Source organism: Vanessa tameamea, chromosome 3 (genome assembly GCF_037043105.1).
Source record: "Vanessa tameamea isolate UH-Manoa-2023 chromosome 3, ilVanTame1 primary haplotype, whole genome shotgun sequence".
Lineage (NCBI taxonomy): Eukaryota > Metazoa > Arthropoda > Insecta > Lepidoptera > Nymphalidae > Vanessa > Vanessa tameamea.
The window spans coordinates 6,857,372-6,883,254 of NC_087311.1; the positions used below are offsets into that span (position 1 = coordinate 6,857,372).

The window sequence follows — 25,883 nt, forward strand, 5'->3', positions numbered from 1 at the left end:
ACTTATCAAATGTTTAACTTCTAATTTGTATCGGAAAATTGATATAGATACTTAATACAAAACTAAATTGAAATTAAAGTTATATCTCTTATAAATGTGAAATTTATTTATTATTTATACCAAGTTGGTAACCAGTAATAAATAATAACTTTCAAAATAATAATAACTTATATATATATATATATATATATATATATATTTATACATATATACATACGCATATATATTTATCATCACTACTAGTATAAATAAGTAAATAAATGTTATTATTTTGATACAGGTTTCCTTAGAAACTATGTCAAACTATGCTAATACAACGCTCCGGATTACCTATACAGACCTAGCTATGCCCCCCGTTGTCAAGGGGCCCTGCAATCCGTGAGAAAAATAACTTAAGGGGAAATGTTCCTCAAGAATTGCGTTTTATAGGTGCCTCGCTAATATATACCCCTTCTAATATATATTATATATAGGGTTATATATTATATATAGTATTAGGTTAATAATATTATAATATAGTTATGATAATTTTTATAAAATATGTTATTAATAAGATGGTGTATATATATCATAACAATGTTAGTAATGTGACAGAAATTAATAATCATGTCTATTCAATTGGGAGAAAATACAGAACACATTTGATGTTAGTTTTATTATGATAATATGTGATAAAAATGCGCGGGCGCATATAAAATTTTATGACAAAACCATCAACGGATATCGCCGACGAGAAACAGGTATGTGCACGACCGGAATACTCTTGAATTTATTGTCCTATAATAATAAATTGTTGGCATAACAATATCTATTTTTTTTTCGTTCAAATCTGCAGAAGTAGCGTTATGACGGTTCAAGAATTGTGCTATTATAAATTATTTTATGTTAACTTAACTAAGCCCGAATTGTCTGGGAGAAATAAACATAATTATCTAAAGAATTTATATTACATCGTGTACAAACATATACATAACACAAGTAGGCTTGAACTAGGGCTTTAATAACATAAGTTTGTCGTGTGGCTCCCGTGTTTAAATTCCAGAGAACGTTGAGACACCATCCTCAAGTAATTACAACAAATACCAGGATTATGCAAGTAATAACATTGTTAAAGACATTTTTGCCCGCTTTTACTCTAAAAACAAATAACACTTATCATTTTAATTGAATCCCCACAATTCAGAATCCCCCGAATTGATTAGCAATTTTAGATATTCAGTTGTTTTTTAATAACATTACAAAGTTACTAGCTGTGTTTGAACGATAAAAATAATTATCGCTTAATTGAACTACTTTGAAATATCTCGTTTTTTCTTTTTTTTAGCGGCGATTGCCTTCACATTAAGCACTTAAATTTGCTACAAGTTTATCAGAAATTATATATGAGTAAATATATTTATTAAATAAACTTTGCTATTTATTATTAAACAGTAACATGTAAAGTTTATGTCCCAACGTTAACACATAATTCTCGTAATAGAGTAGTTCATGAAATCCCGCTAATGGATCAAGCGAGACGATGCTTTAAAAATATCCATCTAATCTCGGAGTCGATTTGGCTAAAACATTCCCGATCCATGCCCGCGCAGAAACGGGAAATGGGACGTCTCGCCCACTTATGACGAGCCCTGTCACACCGCACAACATACTTTAACTTAATCGACGTTTGGCGATTGCACTAATTTCTGTACATTTCTACATTTCTGTACAAAATGATACAACGTTTACATAAGATTTGTGATCAAAATACTAGTAATTTTGGAATAAAATATAAACTTAAAACACACTGTCGCAAAATCGCTTTTTGTACAAGAATATGTACAAAAATTGGGGTTTTAATAGCTTTAATAAAATTATATTAAGGCAAAAAATCTTAACAACAAATTTAAGAGAAGAGCGAGATATGCTCCTAACTGCTTAGCTATGAAAATGTCTAAAGTAATATTTATTTATAATAAAAAATAAAATGAGTTTAGGGCATAGCATACATTAAGTTGTCTTTTGAAATTAAAAATTTAAAAAAGGCTTGGACTAAACGAAATATCACGCTATATGATCGTTAACTGGGCAGCATAAGTAATTTTGAGCCAAATAGTCCCATGCCTCAAAATTACAATGACTGAAATATTTCTGAAGTCCTTTAAAACAAATATGCGAAGTTGATACGGATTGGCTAGTGTTGATTTGTTCATATTTAATGGACAGTTAGTCGGTATCACTGGACACGAGGAGGGAGGTAGATGGTATTTATTCAGCATTAGAAAGCAGGCACTCTCTGTTGATGCGGCACTGACATATCCGTTAATGTCTTTTCCATTTCCCGCCACTATACCAATCCCCTCCCCCGCCTGAATGGCGGCTTGACCGAAATGTTATTTACGAACTAAATAATGGTACTTTTCTATGTAGCCTACTTAATATTAATGTTCTTGATTATTATCGATATTTAAGTGCATCAAAAATCAATCAAAACTATCATCGAGTTGTAGTCGATTCATGAACGTATAGAACCGAAAAAGCTCGGAATGTATTAATCTATATTGATCTATTAAGTTACTGAAATCAAAAAGCCTTTAGAGAGCCTGTATCTTTGGCCAGAACTTGAATTAAATGCAAAAGTTTAATGACTTTTGAAAGTTTATCATAGTGTATGCAGTAGCTATTAAACTATATTTGACTCAAATCCTTTTGAAACGAAAGTCTTTTAACGTTTAACATGCCAACGCATCCAATACCATTAAAATTGATATCATGATAAATTCAATTATTTTAAATGACTTATATATGCACAAGTAATTTCAGAGCCCGCCTTAACTCCAACCCAGTTATTTAATTTGAAAAAAAAAAAAAATCTTTACTATGCACAGAAATTATATGAGAATATTAATATGAGTGGGATATTAAATATCGCTATAATTATTATTTTATTTTACGACGATAATAAGAACAAAATTTATAAACGTTGATTGTCTGAACGAAAAGTGAGAATTTGTGTTGAAAAAGTAATTAAAACTAATTCGTAAAAAGAAGATCGGTGGGATGGGTGTTTCTCCCTCGTTGCATCGCCCTCGCGTAGCCCTTGTGGTTGCCCGCTGCCCTTTTGATTGCGCATTATTCGCGTGTTTATATCTCAGCATAAAGAAAACATTACAAGTGGCAAATATTTATACGACATGCCATAGCCAAAAAGGAAAACATCGACCGCCATTTTTGTTTTACTTTTAAAATTAAAGTCTAACCAACTACAGAAAAATCACGTTAGGTTGATTTTAAAATACCATTCCGTATAATTCACATAACGATCGTCATTAAAAAAATATAGGTCTGTCTGCTCTGTACATATTATTTTTATTTTTAAATTTAAACGTGGCATTTCTAGCATGTTCTATGTTCTCGCGTTTATACAGTCAGATCGTTTCCTAGATTGTTGCTATTGTGATAAGGTTTTTTGTTGGCGCAGTTTTGAAGGGGGCTTTAATTAAAAATGCTTGTTTAGACTGAGCTGAGAGGTTTTTTTTTCTATTTGTATTTCAATAAATACTCAATTGTTGACTTTGGAAAATATGATAGGTAAATGTTCTCGCGTTTGATATAATGCGTTCTATTAAAAAAGAGCTTTGTGCAGACCAGCTAGGGTGGGTGCTAAAACGTACAAGTCACTCTACTGCCTCACAGCAATACTTTATCAATATAATGTGTTCAGGTTTAAATGAGTCAATGTTATCACAGGCACTACGGTTAATAACTTAATACACCTTAGATATCATGTTTAGCGATACAATAACGGTGTTAGAAGATTTATACAGTGACATTATCTGTGAACGAAGATGACCCATTTCCTCGACTTACTTCATAAAATAAAAAAAGATCCTAAGAAATGATTTCAATCTATTGCTAAAAATAAAATTGTGTATCCGAACAGTGCAACAGATCAGATTTATTTACATAAAAAGACGATATGAAACATAGATTGTCTAAACGGAAAAAAGTTTATTTAATTATATATAAATATATTTTTATAAATTAAAATATTTTAAAAATGCTCACTTACAAACAAAATAATCTCCCATCATCTCTGCTCCACCCACATCGTCGTCCATTCATTTCTCCACCGTATTTATACATTACTCACGGCTCAAGTATCCGATTATATAACACGCAAAATTTCAATTACAACTTGTAATTAGTTTTTCGAGAGTTTTTCTTTCAGTAAGGGAGGTGGAGGCGTGGAGGTGCGAGTGTGTGAGCGAGAAACGACTTGCGTACTGCTCTAACATGCAGCTGCGACGCGCTTTGAGTAATGTCCATGCCACTTATTTGATTATTTTTATGCAATCTGCGCAGGAAAATGAAGGATTTATTTACTGAATTCCCACCCACTGTTAATTAATTTTGCAAAGTCCGACCTGAGTATAAGCGCACTTATTACCTTTATGCATATTTTTTCCTAGTGGCGTATCAAAGAATTCATCATAACATTAAGCATTGCAATAGTGTGTTGAATGTAGATACTAGATACTTAATTTATTAAAACTAAAACTATGTTAGTATCTTTAAAAACTTTATACGCTTGAAAAAAAAAGTACAATTTATTATAATGCTACGAATGCTCATCATCTTACAATAATAAAATAAATATGAAATATGAAATATACTTTATTGTACATCACAAACAACACGAAACACACAGAAAAAAAAAGTAAAACAAAATTATTAAATACAAAAACGAAAAATAAAAAATAAATGTTGGTTACGAGTGTTGTACAATGGGCGGACTTATGGCTAATTAGCCATCTCTTCTTTAAAATCTATGTCTTAAATACATATCAATAAACTAACTTAATATACGGAAAATTCTATAAAAGGTAGTTAGTATATTTATATTATTAAGGTGTAATATTTATGTTAGTTCTATTGAGAGGGGTATATTGTTCGGATGGTGACCCTTCTTGTGGATTGGCAGCACCGAAGCTGCCCGCTAATGCACGGAAGCCGAGCCATGCGAATTAATGGCAAGAATAATGGCGATCCCATTATGGATTGCCGCCAACATACTTTAGCCATGAAAAGAACCGAAAGTTACATTTGCGATACTCTGAATACTGAGAGCGCTTGGACGCCTCCACCCGCTACCCTCGGGGGTGGCACATAGAATGTTATAGAGCGACGCATACAATTATTGTAATGTTTAATTTTAAACACATTAATACAATTTCTCAATTCTGTATATTATATATAAATAGCTTTTTTCCGTTGTTAATAGTGTCAAAAAAACACAATTGTTACTACATATTTATTATTATCTGACTAGACTATATCTATGTTAAATATAAAACGTATAATTTAATTTATTATATTTTTTAATATTAAAAAAAATATATATAATTTATACCTCTCCATAGTTTTCGTGGTTCCTTTGTCACAATTTTCTATGTAAAAGTTTGAATGAAACTCTTTTAAAACAGCTTTTAAGAAAATTAAAGCATTAATAGCGACAAGTCTAACGGGGGTCTTAGGTAGTGTATGTCTTAGAGTCGGGTGGCGGGACAGAGGGGCGGCGTGTCATCCCGAGTCCCGACACCCGCTTGCAGCGTCCCGGGCTTCAAGCTCGAAGGCTAGCGCGCCACTAATTGGCAATTTGTTCGATCCTTAGATCTGACATAATGATGCGAGTTCGTTTATTTAAATGATTCAACAGAAAGTTCTCTGTGGCTCCATTATCCGAACTCTGATGTCAATAAATGTCAACGCGTTCATTTATTTTCACTTAATGGTGTTTACTGACTAAGTAAACTTGTAAAATTGATAACACGTCTTTGAAATTAAGAAAGTTAAGTAAATATTACTTTGATTTATTCTCCGTCAACAACATTAAATTACATAATTCTAATGTCATTAATTCCTATACTATATAAACATTAAAAAAATTTTTTTTTAAATATATACTTTGATAATCATTTCTGCCACGTATACAATTAAGAACAATTATTTAAACACGCGCATATTAGATTTCGTTTTATTGAGCATTTACAGTTTGCAGATATCTGATTTTTTTAAATTTCTCAGCTGGAAATCGAACTCTTTGATTAAACTGTAAAACGGAACAATTCGTCTTATTTTATTTAATATATATTTATATTGACATATTAATTATAACAAAATCTTTATAAGACGGCCATTCTCCTCACCGATTTGATTCCAATGAAATAATTTTTAAATCGATTATATATATTTTTTATTTTCTTAAAACCTATGTTTTTAGATAAAGAGTATTAATATTTGTAGTCAAAATTCTTATATGCAACCATATTTGCTGATAATTATAATGTTTACAGTAATTATGTAAGTATATTGTAAAATTTTATCACCTTACTTTGAAAAAAGTAGACAGTGACAGCGATCACATAGCAATTCTATTAAAGGTTTTATATTTCGATCGGTTGTAAAAAAGCTTACGATTTAAAAAAAAAATTTATAAAGTGTTGTTGAGCATTTAATTGGATACTTACATAATTAAGACAATATTTTTGAATTAATTGTGTGGATAGCAACTTTTTATTATTAATATAAATGATTTAATATATCTATATATTATGTAACAAAATGTACGTCATGCTAATTTTATTGGAATTAATAATAATAATGTTAGTTTGACGTTTGATAGTTTGTATTCGTTTAAATATATTAATAATTATATAGTGTAGCTTATTTTATAATTAAGATATGGGTAATATATAAAATTAAAAAATATAAAAAATGTATATCAAATGAGATATTCCTGGAGTTCTATACCTTAAAGATAACAAAGTCCGTGACTGCAAACGTCGCGGCGGCGGCTTGAAAGTTGATTACAATCATTAGCCACCAGTAAGCTAACTAATTAATATAACATTTTCAATAAAGGTCCTTTATAAGATTCTTCATGGCACGAAGAAAAATCAGAAATTTAATTAAAAAGTTTAAGTGGGATTTCACTGTCGAGCGTACGCTTCGCAACTCTTAATAACGCAAGCAAATTCTGTTCTTTTAAAAATTAATATTGAACATCCTAGAAAAAAAATTAGATTTGGCTGAGCAATTAATGCCCATGCCAAAAACTTGAATTATAAGTGATGAAAAACTAAAATTGACGGTAACATAAAGAATCAAACCATATTGTACTTGTATACACCGTCATTAGTCAGTGCGCCGGCGTCGCTTGATACAGAGAAATACGCACACATTTTTGTGAGCTCATTAAAATTACATTACTGCTCTTATTTAAACAGCAAACAACTAAACGACGCTCGTTAATGCGTCTCGTCGTGGAGAATTTTATGGACATTCCCAGCGAGCGCGGTACACAATAAAAACGCAGTGCGGACCTAATTATAAAGAATAAAACACACATGTTTGAATTTGTGTTGTTAAGCGTATTCAAAAAGCGTCGGGTCAAATATCTCACTCGTTCGAGTTTTTTTGTATAATTTTATCATGTAGACTCATAAGAGTCGTATCGTTAATGAATTTAAACTGATATAGGTATTTAGTAATGCAAAATGCAATAAGAAATAACTCCATTCTGTATTAAGAATCTTATTACTACTTATCTGACCACAACCGGTTATATTTTACTTGAGCATGTCTCCATGTTTCTAACCGGGATTGCGACGCGCGTTTTGTTTAACAACCTGATGTATTTTTAAGTGATTCAAAAATATTGTTGTTGTATGAGGTCTCTTGCCAATTAGCACAATGTTCAAAGCTTTAAAGCCCAAAATATATTACATGACCGCGAGAATTCTTTTAAATCCACTTTACAAATGAAATGGTTTATTTACGAGTATTCTACCTTTATCTACACGCTTCGAACCAACATGAGTAGTAAAACTTAAAGATATATTTTCTTAATAGACATAGTTATTTAAAAAAAATCCACTATCTTCCTTATAGTAGGTAAATGTTTTTTTCTATTTATGCGTTCGATTGTATTGTCCTTTCGTATCTCCGAAACTACGAGTGTAATCAAAAACTTTAGATATTAGATTTACACATAGGCAATTTCACAACTTTTTACTAATTGTTATATTCCTAATTTATATATGTTAATAGTGTTGTAATTTTTTATTTATTAATAATTAATTTATAAATATACTTTTTAATTAAATGACGGTGATCTCATGTAATTAATAATAAATTAAAATATTAATATGATAAATGCGAAAATAACTCGGTCTGTCTGTTGGTGTTTCACGGCCAAACCAATGAGTCGGATTTGGTTAAATTTAGTATAAAGTGAGATTGAATTGAAAGGAAGGACATACTTTTTTATACCTAGCACCTGACGATTAACGCGAGTGTAGCCGCGGACGACAACTATTAAACTATATTACAATGGTGGCATGTGAATATAAGGTAATGTTTTGTTTGTATATATGTTCATAGTTGATATGGTTTTTTATATTATTATGTCATCTTGATCATGCACTTAGTTATACATACTTATGACATAGTGTAATACTTATAAAATAGTAAATGTCGTATACATTTACTATTTTATAAGTAGTATTGAACATTGATATTATATACGTATATTTGACGAGCACTATGAATATTTTTCGTATGTTTTTTTCCTTCTTGTCCATTAAATAATACTTTTAATACGAATATTCTAGATGTTACTCGAGTCACGAAATTTACCATTTATCGTTAATGTTTCATAATGGACATAGAGATTAATTTGCCTTTATTCTCAATATAATTTTTATATGTCACATATTTTATAAGAATACGCTGTTTAAAATTGCAAAAGAGCAAACACTACCTGGGGTAAATTTACCTAGATATTTACCCAGATATTTGAATTAGAAGTACTAACAATCACTTAAGCCTATTGTTAATGTGTTGCCAACCACGGAAATTAAAATGTATTTTTTTTTCAGTTATGCCTCTGATTAATTCACTCAATGCTTTCAAAATACAGCAAATACCTTATTCAAATCGGAGAAAAAGTGAAGATAAACAATTTATCTAATAGCTCAGGTATATTATGTACTACAACTGTTCTTGATTAGTATATCATCATTACATAGTATAAAACAAAGTCGCTTACCGCTGTCTGTCCCTATGAGATGTCCCTTAGATCTTTAATATGGATTTTGATGTGTTTTTTTTTAATATGCAGATTGATTCAAGAGGAAGGTTTATATACGTAGAATACATGAGAGAAACGCTGATTATTTTAGAGGTTTCTAAAGTAAATAAAAACATTCATTGCGCTTACATTGCAAACGCTGGCTGAACCCTATGAGATAGATCAAAATAATATACTACAATATTGTACACCTTAAAAAAGTCTTCAAAAAAGTCCGCGATGGAAGTCTATCTCTTAGGGGTAACCCACAATAACCATTTTTTATCCTTGACTTTTTACGAGAAATAATGGCTTATTTTCGAGGCGATTTTAAGTAATAAAGCATTAATCCTTATCCAATTAAGTACCTTAAATGTATTTAATATAGATCAGTATGACCCTTTACAGCATGTAATTTAAATTAATATTTTCGAATATATTACAGATTTAAAATAGCGTACATAGAAAATAATTATGACATAGCGGTTTATATTGTCTAATGTCTGAAAAACTGTGAAAGTTGTAAGACATTCTGTAGTATTATCGGTATCAGCATTGCACCCGTGTGAAGTCGGGGCGGGTCGTTAGTTATTTATACAACAACACTATTCCACTTAATTACCTATATCATCTTTGATTTTCTTCCAAACTTTTGATTTCAACTTCGCTGAAATTAAAACGTCATTTTTGCGCGGAGCCGTAATTAATATAATAGATCATTCAAGATCTCGACCAATGATAACAATTCAAAGTGAATGTTGTTTATTCGTCTTGACTTTTTCTGGTATTGGTATTATAAGCTTTATAATATTATTTTTAATATTATTTTTATTTGTATACCAAGTACAAAACTTTATAAAGACTTTTGTAAAAAATAGAGTGAGAGTATAAATTAAAAACGGTATTTTGTGAGACAACTACTTTGGAAATCTTAACTATGCGTTGAATCTAGTTTCATCACAATGGGATGAATTGTTTTTTTCCCATTGTGATGTAACTTTGATGAGTTGTTCTGCCTACAACGAAACTTACTGGCTCAAACTTAATAATAATTCTTTGTATAAACGTATATCCTTTTATATAAACGTTCAGCGTGGATAGCTAGTATTTTATAAAAATGCGTCCTACTCGTATAGAGAAAAAGTAAGAGTAAGGCCCGACGCACATGTAGCAGAGTGCAGAGGACGTTATATGGGCCAACAATTACCAACATAACGCGTAAAATTTTTGAGTTAAAATCATAAATAAACTGAATGATTGTTGACTGTTCTTCGACAGCATGCAAGTAGCATGCTAACTGTATAACCGCTCTTAGGCGCGAGTGTCCTCGCGCGCGCTCGACCTTATGCGCCAAGTATGCGCCGGCCCTTAATATACCAATCATTTGCCATCTCACGATACAAGGCATATTCAAAAAGCTTATACATTAGTAGCCAAAACTATCATTGTTTTTCTTGCACGAATAATCTCAATTGTATTGTTATTAATTTGAAGAATTATATGCATGTCGTTGTTAGTCTTTTGGTTAAAATAAATTGTAACTCCGATTTTTAGAATTAATTGTCAGTATAATATAAAATAAATGTCGGCAAACATTGTCCTATGAATAGATTTTGCTCTGAGTACAACCAACTATGTTCTAAGATCCCGCATCTTGACATATTTTCTGATGCCTTGCCCAGATTTAAGAATAAAATCTATCAATAAAAAAATTCGTCTGTAGTCACATTTTATCACTGTACTGTTACTAAGATATAATTGTTTTATTTTTCATTTGTGGATTTTTATTTATGGTTTTATATATTAGTTTTGTATATTAGATCTTATGATTTCTCTTTAATATATATATTTTTTTAATTATTACTTAAATTCAACAGGTAGACAATAAGTTTTTTTTTTTTTTCTCTTTGTGTGAATGTTGTGTACATCTATAATTGTCACTCATATCAGGTCCTAATTTTTTCCTCTTGTTTTATCTGTTATTTATAAGTGCTGAATATGTGTGATGTTGATGTACCTTTTAAATAAATAAATAAATAAGTATAAAGGTTTAGGATAATTTTCGTGGATGAAAGGTAATCAGGTAGTAGTAGTAATATCTATTAAGGCTTTATGTAGTTTAGTGGTTCAAATTTCTGTTACGAATCTACTTTCTTACAGATCTAAAAAAAAGAAACAAATGAGTAGTCATTAAATAAATATATTTATTTACATTTTAACGGTAAAATAAAAAAAATAACTTCGTCGATGTTTGAGATTTTTATTTGTTGTTTCTATGATACAACGTGAGAGACGAGACATACTAACCTAGCAGATAATTCTAAGTAACGACAGTTCAAATTTTTACATAAATACATCTTTTTAGTCGTAGAAATTTTTATATTACAATATGTTTATTTAATTTTAAAATTTTTAAGCATATTTCTAAATTCAGAATTTTCTTTTACATAAATATAAAACAACGTAGCGATTCAACACCACGTATTTTATGTACAATCGGTATGTGCGATCAACATTCACTGAAGCTATGGCAAAGTAAGAAAATACAATTTACAAAATGTCTTAATATATTATTATTTATACAGAGGTACTTAACTATCAACCATTGCACCGCTTTAAAGTACCGAACAAGGTATTATCATTATTAATCTATAAAGTAGCATCATCTGCGAAAAACTAAAACTTCAAACGGAAAGATATCTTTGGTACAAAATAACATTAACATACCCACTTACCCGATTTAAAAATTGAAAAATAAAATGTAAATAATAACCACAATCAAAGTTCATACCTTGTATGATAACAATATTATGTACGCTAATGTACACATTTTTTTAACAATGAGATCGATTTTATCAATTAGTTTCAACTATGGACCTGACTCGTTGTATGAAAATTTATACACAATATTATATTAACTTAGAAATTAACTAAATTATACAAATATTTTATGAATGTACGTAATTCGAAGTTTTTAAATATTGTTACCTCAATTGCTAAAAAGGCTAAGCGCGTTGTGTATGGTACAGTAGAGTAGGGGCAAGAGTTCGCGCTCTACCCACGCGACGCTATCTTAACATGTAGACTCAAATCGTATACATAATGGAAATATCGTGTTCTGACGACGTTATCGCGACTCATCCTGGACATTTTGTAAAGTGGCCTCATGCATGTCCCACCGTCTATCCTAATGTAAAGTACATTTACACGCGGCAGTTTTAACAATGTTCGAGACACTTCGATGTAGCTGCACTTAGTAGGATTTGAATAAAGTCACTATGTTCGCTTAAACATTATTACTTTCTAAAATTGCACTTTTTCGTGAATCTGCACTGTTTTTTTTATTAATAGAGTTTATAAATAACGATGCAGAATAATTTTGCAGTGTGAGATGTGAAGAGACGGACGTAAAACGAAGGTAAGTCAATACTATCTAAGTTATTGTATGACGTTGAATGGTGATGACTTGGTTGGATGACTTGATGCAACATCGCCTCATGACGTTGAACACGTTCGAGGCTCAGTGAGGCTTCACCTGTGGGTAGAGAACGATCAATTACAGCACATTACTAAAAATATTTTGTCATACCTATAATTTATTTAGTGTAATGGGACTAACCGAGGCAATTAGTCGGCGTGCCATTGTCGGTCATCGTGCGGCATCGCATACGTCGGGGTCCGGTGGGCTGCCGTACCCGCTGGACGCATCGTCTGCTCCAGCGCAGCCTCCATTATCCTTATCGCCTAATGGGCCCACCGGTCCTCCCGCACATCCACTTGCCCCACCGACATATGCACTACTCGGTGACTGAAATAAAAACAACATTATTCGAATAAAATATAAAAGCACAACTCCAACGCTAATTCCATTTCAATGTTAGCAATTCTCCTGTCAAACGCCTAACAGTAGACTGTGAGCGCAATCAAAAAGTCGATTAGAAATGTCGTGCGGCTGAATGGGTTCCCTCCACTCGCGCGACTCATAAAATGAAATAGATTCCCCCACATTCGCATTCCGACAAGCGTTCGTACGAGAAAGATTAATGATCACAAAAGAAACATAATAAAGTGGAGATAGAATCTTCCACTAACAGTGTCCTTGTGGGAGTTATTTACTCCTACGAAGCCTACTTTTTCACGTGTCTTTTATTAAGGACGGGAAATTTGAAAGAAATGTATTTACATAATAAGGCGTACATGATAGTTATATTATGTATAATAAAATGTGACAAATAGCGTTGTAACCAAATCGTAATCATTTGATAAATACATGAATAGTATGTACATTGTGTATGATGTTTCTTAAGTCTTTTAATCAAATATTTGAATTAAAATTACTTCTGTTATTATAGCAATATTACGATTACACTCACTTATTGATAGTAAAATTAAAAAAAAAAACTCCCCAGATCCGAAAAGAACCTAGAAATTAAACAGGTTTTTATTTCATTTTGTGTCATATTTTTTATTGTTTATAATTTTTGTAATAAAAAAGATATAGCAAAAGTATAATCATTTCATTCTCAAGACATGCTATCATATATCACTAATTGTATAAATAAATAAGTGCTTAGAACGGACGTAGTACTAATAGCGCTTATTGGTCCACGTCACACATAATTCTGTAATTGATGCGACGTGGCGGTCTGCCCGCTGTCCACGTGGTGAGAATCGCAATGTGATACTCACCTCTTGAAAGATATAATATTCACGTAATTAGAGACTGTGTTAGCAAATTACTCGTTTCAAATGAATACCTAGCGTAAAGTAAATGACGGTTAGATGCCGTCTTTTAATTTAAAATAAATAATATTATATTTTAATTTAAATAACAAAATGTTATCTTATTTAATATATGTATAATTGGCGTATTTTAGATACTATTTCGCAGGTGCAACCCTAATTTAAGCGTTAATAAAATAACGAATTCTAAATAGATAAAATTTATACCTGTAATCCGCTAACTTGTCGCCTGATATGCGCTAATCCGCTAGGATTTGCTGCCATACTTGCAAAAACCAGCCTCTCCTCGTAATCATATTCGCAAAGTATCTTGTTGTCACACAGATAGAATCTGTCGCCCACACAGAACCTGCACAAATTTATAGACCCTGTGATACTAGTTGCAAGTCATTAAATAGAATAAGATTACTAAAAATATTTTGCATCTGTTATTAGTGTGATAAGTCTTCTTTGAATATATTTAAATATACCGGTTATCAACGTTATATATAATTTGAATAATATTGCAAGTTCAACTTTTGTACCGTTTACTGTTTTCTACAAGATTCAATTGTGCTTTTATATATTATGTAGAAGAAGGAATGCGGCCCTTTTGAGTATTAACTCAGTATAATGTTATACACATTATACCGTACACCCACGGTACCGTGTAATATATTTAAATAATATACTAATTATATTAATTAAGAGTTAATCTATAATCAATGTATTATACATTGATTATACAGCATATTATATTTTTTACAAGAACGTTAAAATAAGCAATTACATTATAACGTATAAAGAATGAAACAATAATTAATAAATTAAATAAATGAAGTGTTACCAACATAGCAAACGTATAATATTATCATTAAAAGAAGGAAGGAGATTTACCTGTGATTGCACTGTTGACAAGCAAAGCATTCTAAGTGGTAAACGAAACTTTTGGCTCGCATTACCATTTCGAAGGCGGGAATGACTTTATTGCACGCCACACAGTTGCCTGTGGCACCGAATAACCTGTTAATATACCAAGGCATATTATAAATGTGAAATGCAATTTAAAATCTCGTATTTTAGTTACATGACGCATGTCAAGTAAATTTCAATTCAAAACATTAATCTTGAGTGCTACGTCGCCGTTATTGGGAGTTAATGTAAACGCGACCGCTTGCTGATAAATATCCTTGTATGGATTACAAATAGCATCAGAAATTCAATACGAATCCTCAGTCCATAGAATTTGTAATCTATTCAATAGCGCGGTGTCAAGTTACGATAGAAAATGCTAGTAAAAACTGAGATCAATTTACTGACGTGTGCCCTTTCATTATTCTTAAACAATATATCAGCTTTTATTTTATATATTCCCTTACATTTTGTAATAAAAAATAAAAGTTGGTTTTATACTGATATATTTAATTGTAAATTGTAATTTGCTAACTCACCTGAGATAATCTCTCTTGCAAAGCATAAGATCAGCTTTGTAATATAATTTGGAGCCGACTTCTCCTAGACGGCAGTCGCAACAGCCGCATTTAAGACAGTCTTCGTGCCAAAACCTCTCCATGGCTTTCAGTAGAAATCGCTCAGTGATGACCTTCCCACACTGAGCGCAAAGTCTCGTGCCCCCCGTGTTAGCCACTCCACTGCTGAGCGCATACTTGTTGTCTTCCTGTTGGCCTATTAAAAAAAAAATTGTTAGTTAGAATTAAATTAAAATATGGTTTTTCAAATTTTAGTACCAACAATCACCATAATAAACAAATAATAAACATGTGAAGTTACAAGTAAACCATTAATATATATAAAAATCCTGAGGTATTTATTTCAATTACAATGGCTTGTTAATGTTAAATTACCTGAAAAAAAACAGCACTATGATTAATTCAGTTGCCTGCGAGGGAACGTGAGCTCATAACGCATTCTGTTTCGCTACAGGTTGGTAGATAATTGTCCGTAATACGCGATTCATTACGGCATTCATCTAACTTGATTGTTTTCTCCCGTGTAATTGCTTCAATTAATTCGAGCAGACGCGTCCGCGTGACGTGCACTCATTGACGTCATTGGGATGCGCGTACGCATTTTTTCTGAGCGAAAAAATTGCAACTGTATAAGCGATGAGAACTCGTTACATTAATGGAGCATTACAATTTATGGCGCGTCTACTATATAAAGGCCTTTAAGACCACTGTTTAACTTTCTTTTAGATTTTATCGTCTTAGAATTTTCTGATTTACAATGTTTCGTTTTTATTATTCTGCATAATCACGAACCAAACAAGTCTTATATAAAATGTCACAATCAATCATGAATTATTGACCTATGAGTTAAATTATTCAACTTGTTTATCTAAGCATTCATGATATAAGTGATAAATGCATATCAATATCAAATGATTAAAATAAATATAAAACGGTCACAAGAGTCAATCAGTTTCATGTGACGCGTCGATCCTATAATAATGGCACGTCAAACCAATCAAGGATCCAATTGAAAGGGTAACTAGGTGGACATAACTCATCTCGATCGATCTTGCGCATCGCCGATACATCTCGTTTATTGGAGTCGACGTCGTGACAATAAAGTTAATTGGACTATATTAATGGTGGCTCGTTAATAATAAAATAATAAAGATGACGTACCGCCTCCGGACGTTGCAAGGAGCAATTAGTAAGCTGCGAGGAGAGACCCGCCCACATTCGCAGCTATTCTTAAATAAGCGCAGTAATTCATACAATAATTCGCAGCTATAAAACAAAAACTTTTCGATGTTATTTTATTCAAATATATATTATTTTTTATTTCTAGCTGTTTATTTATTGTTCTGATACATTTAAGTAACCAATAAAATAAGGACATAACATTTTAAAATATTTTATTATATTACTTAAAAGAGTATTATCGTTGTAAGCTATTAAGTACAATTTATATTCCGTAATTGCTTTATAATAACAAAAACGAATATTAACACATACAAAAAAATATATATTTCTGATTCATACTCTAAACAAGGAAAATATGTAGTAACTTCTTTTCGCAATAAAAAAACACTAGGCTTATTCATAAGCAGAGCTACAATTGTATTTTTCCAAGGAATGCCTTTCGAAGCGCAGCGCGCGCGCTCCTACCGGCCCATTATGCCCATTTCAGGCTGTGCATGATGTTTATGTTGTAATTATCGACTTGTTCTAACTAGCGATTATGAAAAATAATAGATTCTTGGCCTTATTCATACAGTCAGTACATTGTAAACAGAAAATTCTTTTAAATAATCTTTATTCAATGCCATACCAATACTGACTTGATACAAAAACGTTACAATAAATACGTTTGCTGAGTATCAGAGTACATTTGAGCTTATTCAGGTTTAGCAACGTAGTGAAACTTTTTATAAATGTCAAAGAGTTGCAAAATATTTTTTAATGGTATTTTCAACAAAGGTGTGTCTCAGAACGTGTTGGTATAAACTCACTGAGGATAGCAATAAAGTGGAGCGAGTTAATAAAGTTAAATTTACATAAATGTCCGTTAGTGAAGGAAGTCGCTTTGTATTTTCCATTTTTATTGCTACCGCGTCGTGAATTTGATAGAGATTTGGCTGCGAACTGGCCTGCTCGTATAATTTCGCCAACACAGCCGGCAGCCAACGTATTAAGGCGCTGAAATGAAAAGAAACCCGGAAATGGATGAAAAGTAATTTATTTTAGCGCGAGTGAAACGACAATAGTGCGACCACATATTAGGGCTATTTCGATTCCGAAGAGCCGCTTTAAATGTCGTAATTACATGTTCCTTTGTACATATGTATGTATAATAATTCACGATTTATATTGAATGTAATTTTTTTTTACTATAATTATTTTAACTTATATGATTTTATACCGTTGGCTTCGACTTTTTGATCGACTTCGGTCACCGTGGCAATTCAAGGACTAATTAAGTACGCTGGACACATATTAATGCGCAAATATGTATGCAAACAAAAATACACTAACTATTCCCATAATCCGATGGTGTAGCAAATCTGATAGGACCAGAACGAGTTCAGACCCAGCATTTACGTGTATTGCGAGGTACGGTCGCATAAGCACTGTCGCTTTGCACTTAGCTTGCTACTGAGAATATTTCAACAGAAGAATCCAATAACTTTTTATTGGCCCGACCCGAGATTTGAACTCGTCTTGAATACTGAGGCCTTACAATTTGGCCACAGAAGCATAATATTAACTACGCTAAACATAAATTAGCGCAAAACAAATAAACAATATGCCGCTCCGTTGAGTTAGTTGTTGTACGGTGTTGTTGATTGAATTATATTAACCACTATACATATAAAAACAATCACAATACAGTGCAGAAATGTAATAACGAAATGGGTGTAGTGGTCCGTATCTCCATAGTAGGTAACATTCCTTGGATTCAATTAAATGCCAGGTTATTGTAATGAACCCGCATCACGACCACTCCGCAATCATTCCGTGCAATTTACAATCGTTCACTGCGTTTTGCAATTAACGTGGCCTTTCCGTACCAACAAAACGTGATGAATAGTCAATGTGCTACGCACACATTATCCTCCACGGTAATGATTTTAATTTCAGTTGAATTTGTTTTTTTTTTATTACAATAAATTTTATGCATGTTAAATTAATTACATATAAAATATATAAATTAATTGTTACATGTTTAAAAATTATAATATAAAAATACTTTGTTCAAAATATGTTAAGTAAATTTTCTTTTGCATTTTAATATACATCGTTAATTAAATTTACAGTCAAATATAAAATAGGCTGATTAACAGATACAATTACTGCGGTTGCTATTTCAAATGCTTTATGGTTTATTTAGTTTCACTTGTCGGTCACTCATTAAACAATGGAGCTGATTGCGTTGTTGCGATATCCATTATGCGGGCTTAATTAGATTTAACCAAATGCGGGTTTTGCCTTAATAATGAACGAATGTAAAAACATAACAAGCTCGTTCTGAATATCATTATTATACTTTCTAAAAACAATGTACCACGAATACATAAATTGTTAATTATGAAGACGTAGTTTTAATTACTGCAATCGAATAATTAGTTACTTAGATGTATTTAAATGTAAATTATTTAATGTTAGTTTATACATGGAATGTTGTACTTATAGAAGTGTTATATAAAATAGCGAAAAATAATGACCAGTTCAATTACATATATTTTTAACTTTTAAATTTATTACATAAGGTATAGAAAAGTTACGTGGATTTTAGCTCACAAATTTTAAATTTTAATTTTAATCTTAAAAACTTCATAAATTATATAGGTATTCGGTACAAAAATGATGTAACATCACATCTAAATATTTGTTTTTTCTTATTTTTTTTAATTAGTAGCATGTATAAATCAGGCTGTATTTTTTTTTCTTTCCATGAAAAAGCAATAAAATGAACCTAGCTTCACGCTCGTGTAACGTACAGGCGTAAACTTTATGTTTTGTCAACAACTTTATTAAAATTCCTACTAAGCAATGGCTAAAGAGATCTCGCCATCGCCCTGCCTTTCCCTCTCCCTCCTAAATCCACCATCGTTAACATTTCCGTTATTAAAAAAGTACGAGACTTTGTCATCAGAGAAGTTAGTTTTTTTAATTAAAATTATGAAATTGATATTGCCTTTACGCTGGAGCTCGCTTCCCGACGCAACCTTGTGAAAGTTTAAATTAATTTTTGAATTAAGCCTAATGGCAGTGGTAAACGATTTCTAAAGAAAGAGTTTTCTGTGTGAGCAATTAAAATTCCAATTATTTAATGTCAGAAAACCGTATCTTAATTACTTTTCATTGCTGGTATTAAAAGATAATTTGTTTTTCCAAGAAAATAAGGGTATTTATTTATGCTGTAATTTCCAAGCAATAACTGTTACCACGACCAATTAATTTCTGTTTAATTTGTTCTTGTATATAATTAATATAATTTATAATTGCATATAGATGGATAAATACGAAATAATACGTTTCGTTAATACCGTATATGTACGGTGTTGTAATTGGAATATTCAGTTGTAAGTGTTCTAAACTCGATCTAACCCTACAATATCTATTTTTGTGCGACCGAAGCTGTATCTCATTTATTCATTGTTACAATGTTATGAATTAATACTATTTGAAAATATAAATGCTTGTAAGTGCTCGAATGACACATGTATTTGTGTGTGTATATGACTCTCAACCTTGCTAGTTTTAAGTTTATTTTCAATTAAGATTTTTGTATTGAATGTTCCCTATAATTATACTATTCCTAATTTAAATGATCCACAGACTTCACATTTTAATAAATTTACGAAAAAACGCGTAGGAATCGCAAATACGTTATTTTGATGATTTGATATTAACAGTAATAAATCATCAATACTGGTAATATCAGTATTAACTTATTTTTTACTAGGAAATATTAGATTTTCTCATATGATTTGACTATGACTAATGTCGGTTTTGCGATATAATGAGGTTTTTATAGTAATCGCATTCATGGATATATTAAGTTTTACAAATACGTAATACAGAAATACTATACTCCTAATCCTCAATTATTATTAATTAAAGTGCAAGGGTTCTTCGCAAAACCTTTGCGAAGCACGAAATTTCGTGTTTTTCGGATCTTAGCTATATTAAAATTAATACATCTCATTTTACTAAACAATAAACAAAACTCCCAAACATAACCAAAATCAAGTCGATAACATCAAGCATAGAAAACGTCTTGTTGCAGCTATATATATATATATATATATATATATATATATATATATATATATATATATATATATATATATATATATATATATATAAATATATAGTTCGTATATAATAATATCAATGGTCGTTAAAAATTGAAAATAGTTATTATATAAAAACAGCAAGACGCTCTTTGTTTTTACTTGTGGGACTTCCTAAATGACAGATTACAGTTACAGTTTCATTATTGCAAAGAGAAAATATGAACGTGACAAGAAATGGAAAATGTAGGTGATTATGATAGTTACTATTATAAATATGTTTGTTAAAAATATATATTCAAAATATTAATTCTTAATTAATAAGTTAAATAATATATTTCTTTAAAATTCAATTGTTCTTTACGCATTTTTATGACGCCAGTGTCATTTTTCAATACTTGTTAGTGTAGAACGTCCCATACTTTGCAAAAAATTGTGATATTTTTATATAAAATACCATTAAAAAAAATTCTTAAGTTACATTCAGAGTTCACACATAGAATATATTAATTTATTAATATTTTTTTAATTTTTCATTAATATACTTTTGTTAAAACACATGTTCCATTAAGTACCAGGCAGAAGCCTGTCATTTTTAGACTATATATTTTATAAACATGCAGTCTACTCATAAGAAGTTAATTTACTAAAACAATAATATATTTAATATTTTTATGGATAATATATAAATTTAAATGTTTAATTAATTATAAGACCATACTTGATTTCTTAAACCTTTTTACTTGTTATGGAAAAGTGCTTAACATTACACATAAAGCTTTGGCAACACCTAAGACGATGAGCGGTGGCTGCATGAGACAATCAAACGTTGACTTAGTCAACACAATCAACGTCGTAAATTATTTTCGTCGAGAATGGCTACGAGGGCAAGTAAGCCTGACATAAGTGGGCAATAAACTTCAGCCAATTTGGAGATTCGCATCTGGAGGCTCTTATTAAAGCCCGAAAGTTAGTCCTTTTCATCCATCACTCGTAATACGTATGTGAGTTATTGTATGAAAAATTGAAGAATAAATTGAGTCGCTGCAGCAGCGGCGAGACATAAATCCCAACTGAGCCCTCAATATTGTTTTAAAGGGGAAGTGGCCATAAATTTTATCAGGGCCGCCCAAGCAGCCTCGGGCGCCGCGCTGCCTCCGCCACTACGCCGCGCAACGCTACGCCTCGCCACGCCACGCCGCACCGCACCACCACATTGCGCCATGCACGCTTGTACCCACCCGACTGTCTCTGCAATTTTCCGCAGTTGCTTGTGCATTCACCGCATGTGAATTTGTGGCAATATTACATGAAAAATCTAAATACTTCCCTCAAAGTCTTTAAGACTGAAATGCGTTTTTATTTATAAAATAATACTAAGTAATCACGATAAAAAGTCAATATTCTAAAAATGTAATACCACGTTAAGATATTCGATTTTCCATCTCGTCGATTTGCTTAATAGCTGTAATAACGCAAAACACGATTTTGATTATGATAAGGGTCCCATAAACTGTGGCAAAGTCGAAACGGAGTTGCCTTCTAAAGGAGTTGCCTTCTAAGGGAGTTACTGTAATATTAAGACCGGATAAAACAAATTCTCTTAGAAAATAGAGGGAATAAGAAAAGTAATTGGATCATGTTAAACTGTCATTTCGTGTTGGGTAAGTAGATAAGGTGATATTGTGGGCAACAATAAAAAATCGCTTATTTTTATCAATACGATCTGGATGTTGGACATTTCGCATAAATGTGATATTGCAATATCGTTCGTCCCCTTTTTAATATCGCGACGGACGTAGCCGGCGGTTTATGGCACAACCCTTCCCGTTTTATTCACGACCTGTTTGTCCTAATATTATAAAAAATTACGTCAGCGAAAAGAGCATAACTCTGGTAGTGTTTTTGTTTTGCTATTATGTTATACAAATGAATATCCTTCTTATGTAAAAGTGTAATTCCTAGTAACAATATAAAAATATTCCGTCATAGCACGAGAATTACTATCAGCGAAGATGACAATTCTCAAAACAGTCTTAATATTGTGGAACGGAATTAGCGCTTGTGAGTTCTTGAAGCTTATACGGAGATTATAATCTGTCGTAGTGACAGTATATACTCTCTGAGATTTATTTGAAATCGTATAGACGAATACGACCCCTATTTTAATATATATTAATATCTATGAATTCTGTATCTATCCATATAGACAATTGAGGCGACAACCTAAGGCAATCGAACCTACTACATAATTCCTTTAAAATATGTTTTTACTACCCACTAAAATATATGAATACTATTTATTTTAATTATTCGCATTAAACAGACTATGAAGTTAGTTCGCTAATTTTGCAAAGTACAATTAAACTTTAAAATATTATTTCCATTTTTTCTCCTTGCAACTTTGAACACCCATAAAGTCCAGCGCGATTCTACTTGGCAATACAACATTTTATATTCGAATCGACGTTACCTTAAACAAATAAATGATTTGTCTTTCATATTTCGAGTTATTTAAATGAATTATTTGTATTTATTTTTATATTTTATTTTGTTTAAGCGGGCCTTATAGTTATTCGCCTAGGGTGTCGTATATGTTCGGGTCGGGCGTTGTCCACAATCTTGATAAAAAAATATTTTACCTTGTATTATAATTCTATTATATATAATATGCATACGTTAACGTTTCATTATTCTGGCTCACGTGTCTAAAAAGTTTATATATATGTATATTCGGGTTTATCGATAGAGTGCACATTGTTATTAAGGCAAATTAATTAATTACTTACTGTTGGTATTGTCGGGCTTGTGCATGGCCGGCGGATCACGAATCATATTGAACTTGTCACTCGGGCATCACACAGCGGTAATATTATTATCCTGAAACAATAGAGAAAGAGGATTAGTAACGATCACTGTACAATCATAAAATTTAATAATTATATTATTACAATCATAACTATCATATAATTTTCAATATAATAAATATAGAGAATACTTTTATGAAATTGCATTTTGCAGAGATCAAAGGAATTTTTATTAGACAGTATTTATCTTAAAAGGCAATACGAGTAATATATATCGCTGAGAACGTCGGACTTGAGCAGCACGCGTCTCGCAGTGAAACCTCATTAGAATAAACGATATCCTCTCCTTACGTCCACTCTGGGCGAGACCTTATTACTCCAACAAAATGCCGTCAAACGGCAACACTAAGTAATTTACGTTTTACCAAAATGTACCTTCTATCAAAGTAACAAGGTCTTATTTAGAAGAATGCTTGTTTATCTATGTGTAACAATATCTTTGTTCCTTGTGGAGAAGACACAGAGTCTATATTCGAGTACAAGGAAAATAATAAACGCACTATTAGAAGTGACTCTCTCAAAAGGTTGAGACGTCCATGCATGCTGTAAATTGAAACTCGAAGGAGGTACTAATATGTCTCGGGATCGAAACTTGATACTATGCATACAGAGTACACCTACCATTTATGTGTAAATGAATGTAATAGTTATAATAGTTACAAATATCGCTTCTATGTAAAGAATTATACAACGCATTTAAAAAAATAAAGTATGTCTGTCTCTAAGTTCCCACTGCTGAGCAAAGGGATCCTCTTTTCTTGAGCAGTGGTATTTAAGATTATTGCAACTGTTATTAATTGGAAATAGGTAAGTTTCCTCACGATATTTACATTCTCCCTCTAGCACGTGATAAATTATAGACAAATTAAGCACGCGAAATGTCAGTGGTGCTTGCACCGGTTTGAAGTCGCATTATTCGGTAAGAATTCACGTATCACAGAAGACTACTTCGCCATGTCGGCTCCACTGACAATATACATTTATAATTCTGAACAAATTTTGAAATGTGATATTATCCTATTTATTGCAGAATGTTTTGCTCCTTCGTCGCATTATTTCGTAACATTATATCCCATGTAGAAATCCAATTTAAAAGGAATGAATAAACTTTCAAAGCCACATCGAAACTCCCATCAGCACCTGTTACAAAGGCGGCTATCAAATTACTCGCGACATACCCGCGGCAGATCGAGCTCGCCTCCATCTATAAATACGATATTCGTTATGCATTTCTCATATTCATGAATCCGTTTTATTGGCCCCAATAAAATATGAACATCTCAGAATGGATACGAGAGAGCGAGCAAATCTAATATGGATTGCTTGCGCCGGATTCGGTCCTATTGGGTGGGGGCAGGCAGCTGAGCCGCGATGCGACTTATTGCCGACGTAAGATTTTAAGAAGATACAACTATGGTAGCACGTTCTTCTCAGCTTATATATTACAAAATTACATTCATAAAAAAGATCTCAATCGTCTAACGGATCAGTACATACATCCATCTTAGACGTCATACAATCACTCATAGGTGGCCCACACCATAATCTGACACCCGAAGTCGCCGACAAAGGAGTAATTGTCTCCGTGCTTTAAATGCCGCATAATGCGAATTTAAAGGCTACTGTCGTGCTAAACCAGGCATAAAAAAGATCAGTCCTTCGCCGACGTGTCAAAAATTCAACAGAGTGCCGGGATAAGTGGAATGGATGGCGGCGACGCAGGCTCGAATAAAATATTCTATGTCAAATCGTACGTCACTGGCTCTCAACTTGTTCTCACCGAGAGTGCTTTGGGGGAGTCTCTTATTTATTCGCTTTAACGTCAGCGGCACGGCTCTTTTGTGCCCTTACCGATTTACAAGCGACCATGCGGGTACTTTATAACGTTCTAGTGCGTGATGTGGGTGTTGATTACCTTCGTACTTCATTCGTTTAACAACATTTTACCCGTGTTTTTTCATTTAAGTCAGAGTTTTTCAACTAGAAAATGAACACATATTTCATTATATCTAATAAATAACATGTGATTAAATGGATAACGTATTAGGTTATTGTTAAATAGCGGGAATGTGGCGGAAGTCCATTTAAGCGCTCTAAGGTTGGTACAGCTAGCAAAATATACTTCTATTATGATTTCGTTATCCACATGATCAATTAAGCAGCATTAGTACGTTAAAATTCACCCCAGCCGTCAATTACGTCACAACTGTCGACAAACGTGATGGTAGATTATTATGGACATTACTACAACACAAGTGATTATTATTTTTGATTAAAAAAAATACCGAACATTTATAATACACTCCTTATTGAATGCATTCTTGATTTGAATTGACCCTTTTAAACTCTACACTGTTAAATATTTTCATAATTTTAAATACAAACAATTTGATCTAATCACGCAAAACTAATC

General features: G+C 31.9%; 2 protein-coding genes across 2 annotated transcripts in view; one reads left to right on the top strand and one right to left on the bottom strand.

Moving 5' to 3' along the window:
• Positions 1–25,883, top strand: part of LOC113397446 (THO complex subunit 2) — a 213,284-nt gene that overhangs the window by 28,830 nt on the left and 158,571 nt on the right. The gene's annotated exons all lie outside the window — the stretch shown is intronic.
• The window catches only part of LOC113397321 (LIM domain only protein 3-like), a 34,538-nt gene continuing 19,951 nt past the window's right edge, over positions 11,297–25,883 (bottom strand). Inside the window, exons 2-7 of the mRNA XM_026635618.2 lie at positions 23,393–23,483; positions 15,286–15,520; positions 14,732–14,857; positions 14,063–14,204; positions 12,732–12,920; positions 11,297–12,647 (exon numbers count right to left, since the gene is read on the bottom strand). Coding sequence (XP_026491403.1) covers positions 12,762–12,920; positions 14,063–14,204; positions 14,732–14,857; positions 15,286–15,520; positions 23,393–23,438 — 708 coding nt within the window. The 5' untranslated portion in view covers positions 23,439–23,483 and the 3' untranslated portion in view covers positions 11,297–12,647; positions 12,732–12,761. The remainder of the gene's footprint in view (positions 12,648–12,731; positions 12,921–14,062; positions 14,205–14,731; positions 14,858–15,285; positions 15,521–23,392; positions 23,484–25,883) is intronic.